The 15283-nt window shown below is 42.2% G+C and overlaps 1 protein-coding gene across 1 annotated transcript in view; it reads left to right on the top strand.

Moving 5' to 3' along the window:
- CUNH4orf22 (chromosome unknown C4orf22 homolog) overlaps positions 1 to 15283 on the top strand; it is a 151554-nt gene that overhangs the window by 118060 nt on the left and 18211 nt on the right. The window contains exon 3 of the mRNA XM_019472078.1: positions 3465 to 3607. Coding sequence (XP_019327623.1) covers positions 3465 to 3607 — 143 coding nt within the window. The remainder of the gene's footprint in view (positions 1 to 3464; positions 3608 to 15283) is intronic.

Below are 15283 nucleotides of genomic sequence, written 5' to 3'. Positions count from 1 at the left end.
ATAGAAACCTTATTGTTTTGGGGGGGGGGGGGGAATACAGGCTTTGAATTCAAAATCAAACGCCTTAGTGCTTCAAGTTTCTACCTGTGCTGGAAGTACTCAGAAGTTGATTTTCTTTCCATGTTTGTCCCCATCTAACTGGCCTACTTCCACTGTTTCTAACTGATAGCATAGGACCTGATTTTGGGCTGGGGGAAGTCAGTGCAAATTTTTAGTTGATTTTGATGATGGCTAGGTGGGAGAAACACACTTACTGGAATGCTCTGGTAGGGCTGCGCATTACAAGGCAAACGGTGATGGTAATAGAATTGTACAAATATTCTATGTAGTTAAGAAGATCAATAAACGTCTGGATAAATTGGTTGTTCACAGTGGTTTGTTGCCTTTATTTAATCTGGTTTGAAGTATGAAAGGTTGGTATTAGTCTTTTCCAAGGATCATATACGTATGCTCCTGAAGAAAGTGCCCCCATATTTAGCATAGCCATGTGCAGCTCCTTATAAATGTTCTGCTTTTGTCTATAGGAAGTAGTAGATGCAAATGGTTTCGGAATAATCAGAGCATTAGCATCCCACAATATTTGTCTGCTGTAAAAACGTATCGCTGGAGATGGTAGCGAGAAAGATAAACAGGGAAATGTAGGATCCTGTTCTGTTCCACATGACAGTTTCCTGATCTTGAACTTTACCCACCGCCTCAGCCTCTTCCCCATGGAGAGATTTATATTTATATAACTATATAATAAATAAATAAATAAATGTAAATATATGGAGAGATTTATATTTATCCCCTATAAATACTGCATCTCCCTTCTCTAGCGTCCGACCAGAGAAGAGGCAAAAGGAACTCCCTGTTGCTAGATGACCGTTTTAGGTCCCTTCCAAATGAACTGTTCTGTTCTATTCTAATTTGGTCCAAATTGTAGTAATTATAAGCCAATTTACCCCAGTTGTAAATAGGTTCAGTTGTTAGGTCCAAAAGCTATATGTAACAATACCTTTCAAACACCTTCTTAAATTAAAGCTTTTTCACCTTTCACCACGTAGTAAGTTCCTGAAAACTCACAGATGGTTGTAAAGCACAAACTCTGTGCTTAATAGGGTTTGTTGTGTTAGAGATGAATCAGAAGAGTAATGAAGAGATGTGTAGGAGAACATTTTCCTGTTCGTGGGGTTTATGGTATTTTTATTCTGTCTTTCAGTTACTCTTCAGTCAGGAGCTTTATCGTTTTGGGAGGAAAGGGTGCAAATTTGTACAAGTCTTCTCAGGGGCAAAAAGGTGTGACACAATTAAAAAGTTTAGAATAACTTAAGAAAATTTAAGCTGATTCATAGTTTAATGAATGAATGCTTATAGGTGGTTAGAAATGAATCACGGATGAGGAAAGAAGAGAAACAATGTTGACAGATGAGAAGGGTCAAAGGCCTTTAGTTTTGAGGAGGGGGCCTCAAAAGTGTACCTTTAACACAGAACATTTTTGTTTAGATATTCTGGTTGCTCTCTTAGAGCATTTCTGATGGTAGTCTCTATGCTTGCCTGTAGTTCCATGTTGATGTATAGCTGATAATATGCGAACATTATTTTAGGAGGTTAATTTTATAAGCAGAAGAGCCTTGAAAGATAGCCCTCTGTTTACCATTGCAAATAATACTGTAACATCTGCCAGCTTTTTTAAATGATCGGATCATACTGCGCAAGTCGAGGCATTCATTTAAAACTAGCTTTTCTGAAGGAGGATGAATCCCTTTTTCAGATGCATGACGTACACCTAGTCTTGTATCTAAGCGTGGGTGCGGTGTACAGTTGCCTTGCCGTGTGCTGGAGACAGCCTTACTTTTCTCATTGCCTCATATCTGCCCTTACCTGGCTCTCCAGACGCATAAATCAGCTGTTCAAAACAGGGGCTGCTGGGGATAGGGAGGAGACGTATTTCAAGATGGTCAGATGTATTGCAGGAGATTCTTCTGGCTCTTCCTATCAACAACGTTGATGGTATGAAATTGCAAAATGAGCAACACATGTTTTGATGGAATTAAATGTGAAATTGGAAAAGGAAACGTGTCTCAAGTATAAAAAAGGCTTGCCAGGTAAACCATTACACTCTAGAAATCTGCTGCTGTTAAAATAAAAAATGTTTTTTGAAAGAGTTCCATGTGGTGTTGTTTCCATTTCCCCCACATTCAAAAAAGATATATCCCTTGATTTCAGCTGAGTAAAAACAAACGTGTACAGCTAACAAATAGTGTTATACCTCACCTACCTAATAACCTCTACGCTCAGCGTTTAGTTTTTCTTATGTGGATCCCAGGATGAAAGAACTCTTCTGTCTTGCAAGTCCACACTCTTCCTACCCGTTCTTTTTGCTTTTTGTGTTGTGGTAGTGTGTGAAAAAGAATTGCCTTCTACCGACCTATTCTCTGTTCAGTTGGAAACAAAGAAATAAAAGGTAAAGGAACAGAGAAGGAGTAGAAAGTAAACGGGAAGAGGGTTTCCCAGCAACGAGTGGTATAGAAAGCCATCCCATCAGCGCCTTTGTCCGTGACGTGCATCTCGCCAGCAGCAGAGATGTTCTTCCAAGTGTTACAACCCTAAGGCAGAAAGTAATCTCTTGCAGCCAGAACCGCTGCTGAATGTGTCGCTGTCCTCCAGGTGCCTCGACGCCACCTTCAATTCAGTTCTGACACGTGGAGGTGCAACAGCTAAATGGGGAATTTGTTCTCCTACTTGTAGCCACCCTGCTATAGTCAGCTTTATTTCTAGGCACAGATTTTGTTTTGCTGCTTGTTGGCTTGTATTTAAATTATCAGATTTTTGCTCTGGAACTCATTACCTGTTAGGAATGAAACAGTACAGGGATTGTCTTGCAAGAGAGAGGGCTGGCAAAGTCTTCTCTGTTCTCTGGTCATAGCACAGAATATGGAGGCATATGGTAACCAGTTTCCAGTCCATCATCTTTCTGAAAAGCTAGAAGTCTGCTGTGAATATTAAGTTGAGTAAGTTTTGCTTTGGCTGTAGAGGTGCATCCCAACTAAAATAACATTCTCACCCTTCCTACTTTGGTCCAGTAATTAGTGCATGGACAGTAGCATTGTAGAATGGCCAAACAAAACCACCCTTGCTTAAAAATGGGTGTCCAACTGCATTAGGCTGCTTTAGGATTGCGTGCATGGGGCTGGCAGATGCGGCCCAGGACCTGTGGGAAAACCCTTCTGAAGTGGCAGCAGGAGACATGGGGAATACATGAGGGCATGTTGCGTGACACTGCATTTATATTTATTTTTACTGCAATGCTGCCAAGCTTGCGTTGAGAATATGCCATAATTTAAGTGTCTTAACTCCTAAGAGAAGCCTGGCCCAGGTGAAGTTGAAAATGTTTATATACTCTCTAAATAGTTTTTATATGGAAATCTGTGCACGTACATATGTTTCTATTCTTCATTTGTGGCCGCCTTTGTGTTTTCCAGTCCATAATCTTCATTCGTGACCGAAATTCTCGTCACCAGGAAGTGTCTGCATACATCGACTATGCACACAGACTGACAACAGACAATTTTGAAGTATATTTCAGTGGGAAGAAAAGACTTTTCCCTCGGAACACTGATCTGAGGTATTTATCTTGACTTTGTTTTTGTTTATTTGCATTTAGGCAATATTAGAGAAAGATTTAAATGTTTTTGAGTAGGAAGATAGCTTATGAAAGTGTTTTTCGATGAAAGGCAAACACCATGGATCAGAATTAGTTGTGGAGAATGGCTTTAAGAAGGGTCCCTGTCAGGTTTAGTTCGTCCAGAGCATAAAACTTAACCAGGACGTTACAACCATCGCCTGTCTCTGCTTCTGTCATTACCATGGGGAGTCTGTAAATAGCGACATGCTTTCATCAGTAAGAGCACGCTTCTGGAGACGCCACAGGTCACATAGCTGCAGTCAGCAATTGCCAGAACATCTCTAGCTTTGCCCGCTCTCCACAGTCCATGGGAGGATGCTTTGCTTTGAAAGTGGGCTGCCTGCAGAGGTCATCTTGTGGCAAATAAGATGGCGTTACCTGTGACTCATGAGAAACATCATCAATGAGCTTTTTCACTGAAGAATGTGTTTTCCTTAAAATACATCCTGTGCCTGAGTGCCCAGAGATACACGTATGAGAGATGTTTGTGCACTTCTGTCGGTGAAGGCCAAGTTGAAGAGGCTTAGTGCAGCAAAGCTTGCAGTCTGACTGAGGCCTGGGACCATGCTTAGCGCTGAAGCAGTGTATGATATGGCAGGCAGGTGCTGCTGACACGGGGGAAGAGATGGTAAAAATTTCAGTGGGCTGGTCTTGTGAATCGTTACGGGAGTCTCCTCTTCCCACGTGTTAGAAGGTAAGAACTGTCAACAGCTAGCTGCAATGTCACGCGCAGTTACTGTCTCCTGGTAAAAAGGTGTCTGGTACAAAGGAGTTAATGCATTTTCTCAATTTCTGAGAGTGGTTTTCTGTAACACAAATAAGTGCAAATACTGTTCAGTCAAATTCTGATATGTGTTACAGAGCGAGAAAGCAGGAATGAGTGTTGGAGGGGACAAGCGGGCTGGTGATGATTTTGTGTTATTCGTTCACGGGACAGCAGATGTCAGTAATGAGGCAGAGATACCAAAATCAGCGCTACCTGAGATGGGAAGCAAAAATCCTGATTTTATGCTTTTAAATGACAGGGATGAACAGATAGTTGCTGTTTATGACTGAATTAAGAACAGGAGTGAACATAACGTTGTGTCTGCTTTGCATATTACGTCCTTTCTACATAATAGGATTTTATTAGTGACTCATAAATAAGCCTTTTAAATCATTGTTGTCATATCCAATAAGAAATGTCACTGTTGTATCCAGTAGCTGTGCTTAGTCCTGGTTATTCTGAGTTGAAAAAGTCTCACTTAATGTATGCTTCAACCTCTGTTTCCTTCCCTTGTGTCAAAACTAGGGTACACTGCAAACTTAATGGACAGCTCAGTATGTTCATTCCTTCTAGTGATAGAATATAGCTTCAGGTGATATTTCATTTTATCTCTTTGTTAAAAAAAATAGGGGGGGGGGAATAGAGCATTACTTATATTCTAGTTATAAAACTCCATGTATAACCCATTTAAAACTGCATTTGAACTTTCCAGCTGAACATAAAGGGAAGTTCAGATAAAGCATACGCAGTGCCAGGAAGGGTAGTTTGTTTTATTTATTTTTATATATATGTGTATTAATGTATGCACTGTAGTTAATGAGATTCATATACAGATAAATAAATATATATAACTATACCTATATATACTGAAGTCTTGCTACGTTGTACACTGGCTAAAGAAAAACCCTTCACTTTATGGTTAAATGATGTGGTTCTTGATGCATCACACGTACAAATTGGCTTTTCAAGAAAGCCCCATCACGTCACAGAAAATCTCTAACCACATTTATGTATCCCATGGTTCACTGGAGTTGCCAAGTGCCCCATTTTGCATCAGTTAGGTGTCTTCAGAGCAGCACGCTTCATTCCCACCATGGCTCTTATGGTTAACATTGAGAATGTTATTGGACAGATGGAGGACAGGTATGAAGAAGCCCAGGAAGAAAGACTTGGCTAGTACGGTACTGATTTCAAGATTCTCGTTGGCAGAGAACTTACCATGTCCCCTGAAAACCTTTTTATTGAGTAGACAAAAACATCCTGTTTCTTGGTTGGAGTCTTAAATTTGAACTTCACCTGCTAGATCCTGTATTTGTAGTTGCATGACGGGTTAAATACAGTTTTAGGATTAGACAAGTTGTAATTACATAGGCTGTCATCAAAACTGTCTTCGGCCATTATTCAGTAATCTAAACAGAATTTTCTTACAGGTAATTGTACATTTAATGGTCATCCCTCACCTTGGCAGTGTTGTTCCTCTGCCTCTTAGTTTTCTACCCAGCTTCTTCAAAATACAATCATAGAATAGTTTGGGTTGGAAAGGACCTCTAAAGGTCATCTAGTCCAACCCCCTGTGTGTCAAGAACGCGTCAAAAGTGTCAAGAATGCTGCTTGCGAATGGTGATAATTTGACTGTGTGTATAATTTTGTGCCTTCAGCTTTGAATCTCTTGTCGAGCTCCAAATCTAAGTCTTATCATCACATTTTTCTTCCCTGGATACTTACGCGTTTAGGCAGGTATGAAAATGTCCGACTGTAGATGGCATATCTACTTCTCAGGCTGAAAGACTGGGTGAATATTTCTGTCAGAAGTGGTTCTTCCTAAAAGTTGCCGTATCAGTTGAAGTTGTTCCAAAATGCTGCCTTCTTAAAGAACAAGTCAGTTTGGGAAACTGCCTCACTCAGAGCTTTATGAAGCCCTTACTCTTGGTCATATTTACTTTTAGTCCCTTGGAAGATTGTAAATCTTGCTTTTTGCAGGAGAGGTTAGTATGTTGTGCAGAGCTGTCAAATTATCTTTTAAATATGGAAATCCGTACTTTGCTGCAACACATTTTTTCCTTAGCTGTCTGAGGCTGTCAGAAGATATTAAACTTGGTCTTAAGTGCCCTCTGAATCAGATTCTTGTTCACAATACAAAGTAAAAATACTGTACGGTTAAGTTTATGTGATGTTCATACTTTAAATCTGGTGGGTAATATCAGAGGCTCTTGTGTTTGATCTACGTGGTTCCTCTGAGTATTTTTGCCATTTTATTGCATTGCCCTATCAAGGGAGTATTATTTATATGATATGATCCTCATTTGGTTCCAGTTTATTAAATGAAAGGAATGTGTTAGGCAGTAAGTTCTTAAGAGGTCTGGAATCTGGACTGTAATTGAATCCATTCACTCTCAGCTAATTTATGTAATCTGATGAGAAACAAGTGTAATACAATTTGTTCAAAGAAAATGGAGAATGTTCACGCTATGGAACAATAGCAAAAAGTTCTCTGAATGAAGAAGCCCAGCAAAAGACGAAGTTTGGGCTCCCTTCTGTCTGATCAGTCGTATTTTGAGCATCTGTCCTAGTGAATGAGGATGACGTGACCATCTTGCAGTAGAATTGTACTATTTCAATTTTGTGTGAAATCCTGCCGTGATTTTTCATTAGTTTTCTGTGGCGGCATGCTAGATGTGGTATCTTTGATACTGTACGCTGTAGTGTTTTATCCTCACACTTGGCCTGTGGCTGCAGTGTTTTCATTTCTTCTTGCTAGTGTGCACATTCTTTTCTGAAACAGAGCCAGGTAAGGAGCCATTTACTGTAGAACACAGGTCCTAGTTTTTCCCCTGAACTAATGGTCTGAAATCACTTACTTATCTCATCAGCAGTGAAACTCATTTGGTTTTGGCCCTGGCACGCATCAGTCTGAGCATGGGAGGTCCGGCATTCAGGGCTTTGTGGTGATGCACCTCGTTTGTGATAGAAGTGCATCATGACACACGGGTGCTTTCAGACACGGCGTGTTGTTCTTTGTTATTGGCAAGAACCATCCCATCAGCTTCTGTCCTTCTCCTCTTGTAGTTCAGCTGTGGTCTGTTTTGGCTGCAAGTGGGTGCAGCATTTGGCAGTCATTCATTAACCTGGGGTTGGAATTCCCTCCCATTTTATTGTCAGGTATATTCTAAGATACCATCTGTTAATCTGTAAAGACCTGTAGGCCAAATCACGGCCAGCAATACGTTCCCAAGTGTGGGGCGTGAGGCAACTTCTCCCTTTCCTGCTGTACGCCGTACTCTGCAGATTTGAGAGCAATTTACAGAAGAGCACTGCTCCTACCCCGCTTACCCAGGCGAGAGCTGAGAGGGAAGAAGTCACATTTTCACGCTTGGAGGCATGGGCAGTCCCACCGTGCCAGGCAGAAGATGTGCAGAGAACTTCTCCTCCCTCGAGGAGCAGGCGGCAGGAGCCGAACTGAACTCCAGCTGTGCCCCAGCTGCGCCCTGGGAGCAGCGAGGCAGCAGCCACCCACCTGCATGGGTTGTGGTAATCCCAGAATCCAGCCCAAAGCCTCTGGAAATCGTTTCTCCCCAGCCAGGGCATGCTCTGTGGCTGCCTGTAAATTAATTGATTACAGCAGCTAGAGGTAGGAGCAGATCACCTACAACAGGCAGCATGAGCCTGTACGTGATGGCACCTGTTACTGTGGATCTCCTTCCAGCTTTCAGAGAGCAGGATGTTGAATGGGAGTTAGAGGAAAACAGGCTGCATTTGTTTCGGTGTTTTCTGTTTTGTTGATCAGGAAGGGATTTTTCTGCAAATATAACAGGAGGTTGTCCTTGTGTTGACAGATCCCCAGTTAGCCATTTCTCCAGTTGCCCTGATGGTTTGTTTACTTCAGTTGGCTCTGAAAGGGAACCCTTTGGTAACTCACTCTTGGCGTGTATCTGCGGACCCCATTTGTTGTCCGTTTGGTGTGTCGCTCTTCAGCTACCCCAGCTGATGCAAGAGAAGTCAGCTTCTCAGTAGCGTTGAATGCCTGCAAATCAGAAGCTCATTAGTGTCTCTAACAATCGGATGCTATGGATATAGACCACCAGTTAAGTCCAAACTTCATTTCTGGAAAAAGGTGAAAACATCTGGAGTTTCCAAAATGTGCAATCTCCAATCTTGGAGAGGATCAGCAGACTCCACCCCCTAATTTGCAGAGATTACCATACTGCTAGTAATATTACAGTGTGAAAGAATTCGGGGTTGAGAAAAAAATACCTCTCTTCAACATTCCAGTTTCGTAAGGACTTTGCCATGACTGATAGAGTAAATTTCATTGGATCTCTTAGAAAAGAGATACTGGTTTCAAACCGTTTGACGAGGGCAATACTTTGTTTTATAGTTCACAAAAAGTAGATATGGTTTTTTTCAGTTGTTTGTCATCATACTTAATGTTTACAAAACCATCTGGGTCTTTGGTTACAACTGTGTTCTGTGTTTGTTGAACAATATCCCAATAATACCAAGCCAGTTGCTGTTGTGACTTTGGGGAAATGGGTGGCAAAGGGTGTGAAACTAGGGAGCCCGGATGAGAACGAAGCCAGTGAAGACTGGTGTCGCTCTAGGCATGTCAGCTGGAGCCCTTCTCCAGCCATATGGGGGGAAAAAAATGTTCTTCTCAATGTTTATCTGTAACTCCAGAGTCCTTTCCTTGTATAATGGTATTCATCATATATGAGAGTTAGTGTCCTAACTCACAAGTAGCGTGGCCTGATTTTTGAAGCTTTTCAGTACCTACACTATTGTTGCTTTCAGTAGTATTTACGGCTTAGTCAGTCACCCGTTAGGTTCCTACTTACGCACGTTGCTGTCTCACTCGTTCGGCATCCAGGGTTTTTCGTCATAGTCTTCAAATCTTTTGGAGATCAAGTGATGCCATTGTGCCAACAGGAGGAGTGGCAGTGCAGAAGTCCAGGGGATAATTCTTAACCGCTGCTTAGGCATGCAAGGCAACGGAGAGCAAGTGGCAGATAGATGCATAGGTAGAAAGGAGAGTACGTTCAGACTTGACGTTTGCATGTGTGAGGAGAAAATTCCATTGCTGCCAACTCAGTAAATGTTTAATTTGGAGACGTATGCTTCCACACGTGGCTTGTATTTAAATACAGCAAATACTACTTTTCACTTTTAGTTTCTCTCTTTTTTTCAATTCAAACTTCAATCTTGTAAGAAAGATAGAGTCTCTTAAGAGGAAAGATTGGCTTTTTACAGCTTTGAACAAGCTAACCGTATACATTTGAAATAGGGAAATGGACATTACAAATCATTAAAATCTTAGGAGAGAAAAAATTGTAACATAGGGGAAAGGCTATCTTGCCCTCCTTGTTAGTGCAGTCGTACTGTCACCGCAAAGAACACAACAGTAGGAAAAACCTCTCAGAAAATAGAAATTGGCCAAGCGTTTGTCTGGAATGTGATTTGGGTTGAAGCTTCTGTGTGCAATTTGAGAATCAGAAATTATTCACGGCCATTTACGTGTGAAGACAGCGTTACGATGCACAGACAGATGCGTAAGGCAATCGGGCCTAAACACGATTGCTCTTTCTCCTCTTGCCGATTCCCTGAAAATAAAGGGAACCATTTTGCAGTACTTCCCTGTGCGTTCACTCATTCCAAGGGAGCTCTGCAGGCCGCAAGATCAAATTCTATATAGCTTGCCTCACCAGATAGCCGCGTATCTTCCCACCAGCCTCAGTTCTCTCTTAATGTGGAACAGAAATGATACTGAATTAATCTTTGCAATGCTGACAATAGATATGTGCTGGTGCCGTCGTGCTGGTTTTTATCAAGCTCTTGTAAATCGTCTCATTGTTTGCATAAGATCTGCCAGTCAACGTGCTGCAAACCCAGCCACATCTCACGCATGGAGAATGTGCCTAACCCTCTCAAGCTGCATTTTTAAAGGCCCCTTTAAGGTGCCCACCGGAATGGGCTTCCTGGCATGACTGCAGTGTAATTAATAATATTAGAAACAATAACAGTGAATGGGTGAGATCCCAAACAAGGGACCTAATTAGGCATTCACTTAGCTGCTTCCGTATTTAGAGAAACACTTAAAGCATGTATTTACATGTGTTTCCAAGCAAAAACCTGAATAAGGACCCTAGACTGGGGCTTTAATTACTGAATGTGTTTGCACATAAAATGTTAAGAAGCGTGTAAGTTAAAATGCGGTGCACCATGATTAGTTGCATTGTTTATTTAAAATTTATGTTAGAAAGAATAAGTGTGTGAAGTGTGGAGGGAGAGGAGTTGAGGCAGCACAGAGCCAAGCGCAGCGTGTCACCCATCTAGGGCAGCAGGCCTGGCCAGCACGCTCTAACCTGAACACATCTGCTCTGACTCTGCAAGAGGAGCTTTAGTTTGCATTGTGGCGGCTGATCTGGGTATTGCTCATTAGTAATGGACATCAAAGGGATGTTTATAATGAAGCTGCAGCGTCCCGTAGTTTTACGAGTACTTTTTTCGAAACTCTGTGCTTTTGATTTGTTGTCCGGACATATAAACGTCAGCCAGAGCACCGTGTGGTGATCCTGAGGCAGCGTGTGATTTCTGCCACACGTGGGTGTCTGAGAAACCACTTGTGCCTTCTAGTTAGACCAGGAAATAGCTGTGGCTGAAGTCGGTATGTCCAGATTTTGTAACGGATGGTTGTATGGAATAACTAGTACTTTCTTCAGTTGCCAGCTATATCCTAGTGAAAATGATGGCAAAATTCTCCTGCACTGTGTTGATCAGTAATGGTATTGCTTTGGTTGCCAGCTGCTGTAGGTAAAGCTGTGCATTTGTGGCAGACAATCTTAAAGTTTAACTGGAGAATCACTACGTCTTGCCATAAACAGAATTTCTCTCTAAGACTTAGCAGGGTAAAGCCCCAGCCTCTGTGATAGATAGCCCATGCCTGTGCCTGGCCTAAGAGATCAGAGGTTGGTTCTTGATGGTTAACTTCCAGGAACCAGAATTAATACCGAGGGAGGGATCTGTTGAGGGATCTGTTTTAACTCCTTGGAAAAACTTTCCCCAAAACTTCCAAAACTCTTACCTGGAAAAGACCTAGTATCTTTAAAATGTTCAGGGAGGGGAAGAGAGGGGGAAAGGAGCAGGGCGAGACAAAGAGCAACCCCTAATGAGCTCAGGATAACGCAGCGATTACTGGCTTTTGTGGCTGCGTTTTTCAAGCTCTCCTGTTTGAGCTATGTCAATAATTAGAGATTCAACGAAGGATGGATATGCAACTGGATTTCCCACATCCTTGGTGAGGTCTGAGCAATCAGCTTCTTGAAATAAACATTTGGTTGAAAAATTCCTCGGCACCCCAAACTGAATCTACTTATCTCCTGTGCTGCAGCAGAGGTCTGCAAGTAATTTGACCGTGTACAAAAAAGTATTTCCAGTTAAAAGTTCTTTTTCAGTATCACTGTGTTTTCCCTTATTTTTGGATTACTGTGATGCCACGTATTTGTCTTTTCTCCTGCGTGATGCCAGTTCATCTTTCTTTGTACGGGAATGTCTTACGCTTTTAATCATTTCACTGCTCTTCCTTAGATCTCATCAGTGAAAAGTAAGTATTTACATAAAAATCAACAGCGTCTTACAGGATCTTCTTTCTGGCTGCAATGGGCATGTCAAAGATACTTCATCAAAACCAAGTTAGTGTAATTGCAGTCATTTTCAGTTTGCTTCTACAAGTATTCTTGAAAAGGAACACGTGCTTTATAAGCAATGTACACTGACTGTATTACTTCTTCATGCCACCGTATCGCAGTTCTTAGAAGCTTTAAATTGCATCTCTTGAGGGGTATTAGGAAGGTAAAGAAACCAAACTGCTAGCCTCTAGCAGAGATCTGCGTGGATAAAGAATATATTTCTCCTTGCTTCTCTTGATTACTTAAAAAAAAAGGGGGGGGAGGATGGGGGGAGAATCTTTTGTTTGTTTGCACTACAGAGTTCGTATTTATGTTTGTGAAAATCTTTATGTGATTCACAATAGTGATTTTATTTTCAAAATATCCTGAAGGCGCCCACGCTTATGGAGAGCAGATGGAAGTCTGGTTTGTGAGTCAGTAAGCCTTCAGGAGAAAGCCTGAGGGCTGCGTTTCAGCCTCATCTACTTCAAGACAGGGCAGCTTGCTTAATGCCAACAGGGGGTATGCCAAGTAGGAGTACCGTGTCTCAGATGTAAAATATTGTGAATGTTAAAAAGCGTGTTGTGTCCTTTTTGACGTTTTTTTTTTCCTGTCATCCAATGTACACCTCCCTTCTCTTCGACCATGAAATAAGTGTATGATTTTGTTTTCCTCGTCTTTAGTTTTGTCTTAAATCTTTTCCCAGTTTTCTTGGTCTCTGAATTTCCTTAATTCCCCCGATTCCTTTTCCCCTCTCACTCCACAGGTGCTTACAGAGAGCCCACAAAATTGGACATTCCTCTGCGAAGCCTCATAACAATTCTTTGTGTCTGTGTTTTTCATGGAAACGAGAATCTCTCACAGTCAAAGCCCCATCGCGTGCTCTCTGATGCTGGGCTGTGGTGTGACAGTGGCAGTGACACAGCTCTCGCCCAGGGGTGCCACGGTGTCGTTTCAGCAGTTTAGGAGCAGCCCTCCCTGGTTTCAGAGCTTGCAGTTCGGGTCGCGGTGGCCGCTCAGCGTGACTCTCAGAGCTTTTCATTTTCCCTTTTATCCCAGGCTTAATGGTTGAGTGGCAGGGAGTTCCCATGCTTTTCCAAGTGAGGCCAGTGGGGCTTGTTCAGTGCAATCCGAGTCTCGCAGCCCCAGTAAATTCTTCTGGTGCTTTTCCAGGGACTGAAGTATGAGACCAATTTAAGGAAATAATGTAATGCACTGCAATAGTAAAGATACCATACATCTGCATGTGATGACAACTTAACTGCAGGTACTCTATGGGTCCCACAGGTTATTTTTATTATGTCTCTGAAAATGACCACAAGCTAGGAAAGTGACTTAATTCCTTTCACTGATAGGGCATTTTTGGACGGTATGTTTTTCCTCTGCTATGAGTTTTAAATAGGCTATCCCCCCTCCTGCCGGCCCCCTTTCTTGATTAATGCCTGGAGACTATGGATTTAGAATGACATTCCAGGCTGATCTAGTAACAAGGTTTGGATGTGAAAGCTGCGCGTGTCGAGCCAAGCTGGAGTCCTCACTGTGCCAGAAATGCATTGTTTCAGCACTCCGTCTGGGCAGTGCACCTGCACCTACGCGCTGGAGCTGCCACCGAGGAAACCTTCCTGCAATCCTGCTTCTCATTACATCCCCAGATCAAAATGTTCTTTGTAACGACATGGTATCTGGCTAGCTCCCTCTCCTGCGCTGGTATACCCTGAGGTTTGTGGGATACTGATACCACGGTCTCCAAGATGTTCAAAAGCTCAGATAAACATTTGGTAATATGGATTTATGGCCTTCTGCGCACAGGCAGATCACACATGTTGTAACCACACTGAAAATATTTCCTGAAGAACAGCAGGAGCAAGGGTGGGAGAAGCATGGGCTAGCTTTTAAGGTGGGGAAGGAAAGGTAATTCTTCTGTTCTTAATGCTCTTCGGAGCTAATGGTACCATTTAAAGCACTTAATAGAATTAGCGAGGTAAGGAGAGATGATGCTTTTTTTTTTTTTTTTTTTGCAGTGGAACATTCAAACTATTTCTCACATCATATAATACCACACGTCATGTAATGTTACAACATATAATCCCAACCTTTTCAGCCCAAAACTGATACAGAAGTCATAATTTTCACATTTGACACTTTTAATGAAAAACCCACAACTGATTAATCAGGTCTGCTAAAATAAACAAGGAAATAGAAAATGTTTTGATAATGGAAGCCCTATTACTTGTTTAAATAATGCCACACTGAACACCAAAGCAGCGATAAAGAATGGGAGTGCTAGTTCTGCTCTATAAATTCCTGTGTGCCTTCAGACTTAGACGTCTGAGAGGAGGAGACGCGGTCTCCACGTGAGAGTGTGATATTTGTCTCGCTGACGTTGCATCAGATGACCCTGCACACATGGTGGGGAGGGCATTTTGGTGGAGGCTATTTGCCGTGCAAGCCCCTTCCCTCGTCTGCAGGGCAGAGGAACAGTGACAGCCCTTGGCTTCCAAGCGTGCCGGCAGCAGGGGCACGGTGAAAGCTTGGAGCTGTTACGGGACATGATTTGCCAGGGTGTCTGCGGTTTTGCCAGAGCATATTTGCATAGGTTTAATAGATGGGTGTTGATAGACTTCCTTCTTCAGTCCTACGGTAACTTTCCACTATGTTCACATTTCCACTTAAACACTGATACATGCCTGCAAATAACTTTTGATGTATGTATTTCTTGCAAAATTACAACTTTGCATAAAATACTGCAGTATAACACAAATTATGTTGTGTTCCGTACTTGTGAAATTCTGTCTTGAAGAAGACGGGTGACATTTTAAAACAAATGTATAGGAGGCAGGAGTTGTGGTAGCATATAGCTGTAGTTGGATACATAGGAACTGGTAAGTTTTCTCAACTTTTGGTTGAGAATATCCCTTTTTCTTACTGTTGGACATGTGTCGTGGTTTAACCCCAGCCAGCATCTGAGCACCACACAGCCGCTCACTCACTCTCCCCTCCCCCCCGGTGGGATGGGGGAGAGAGCCAGAAGAGTAAAAGTGAGAAAACTCGTGGGTTGAGATAAGAACAGTTTAATAATTGAAATAAAATAAAATACTAATACTAATAATAATTTTAAAAAAAGAATATACAAAGCAAGTGGTGCACGATGCAGTTGCTCACCACCCGCCAACCGATGCCCAGCCAGTCCCC

The sequence above is a fragment of the Aptenodytes forsteri genome, unplaced genomic scaffold (genome assembly GCF_000699145.1).
Source record: "Aptenodytes forsteri isolate BGI_AS27 unplaced genomic scaffold, ASM69914v1 Scaffold467, whole genome shotgun sequence".
Taxonomy (NCBI): domain Eukaryota; kingdom Metazoa; phylum Chordata; class Aves; order Sphenisciformes; family Spheniscidae; genus Aptenodytes; species Aptenodytes forsteri.
The sequence above is the reverse complement of the archived record's forward strand: the minus strand, read 5'-3'. Positions and strand labels throughout refer to the sequence as shown.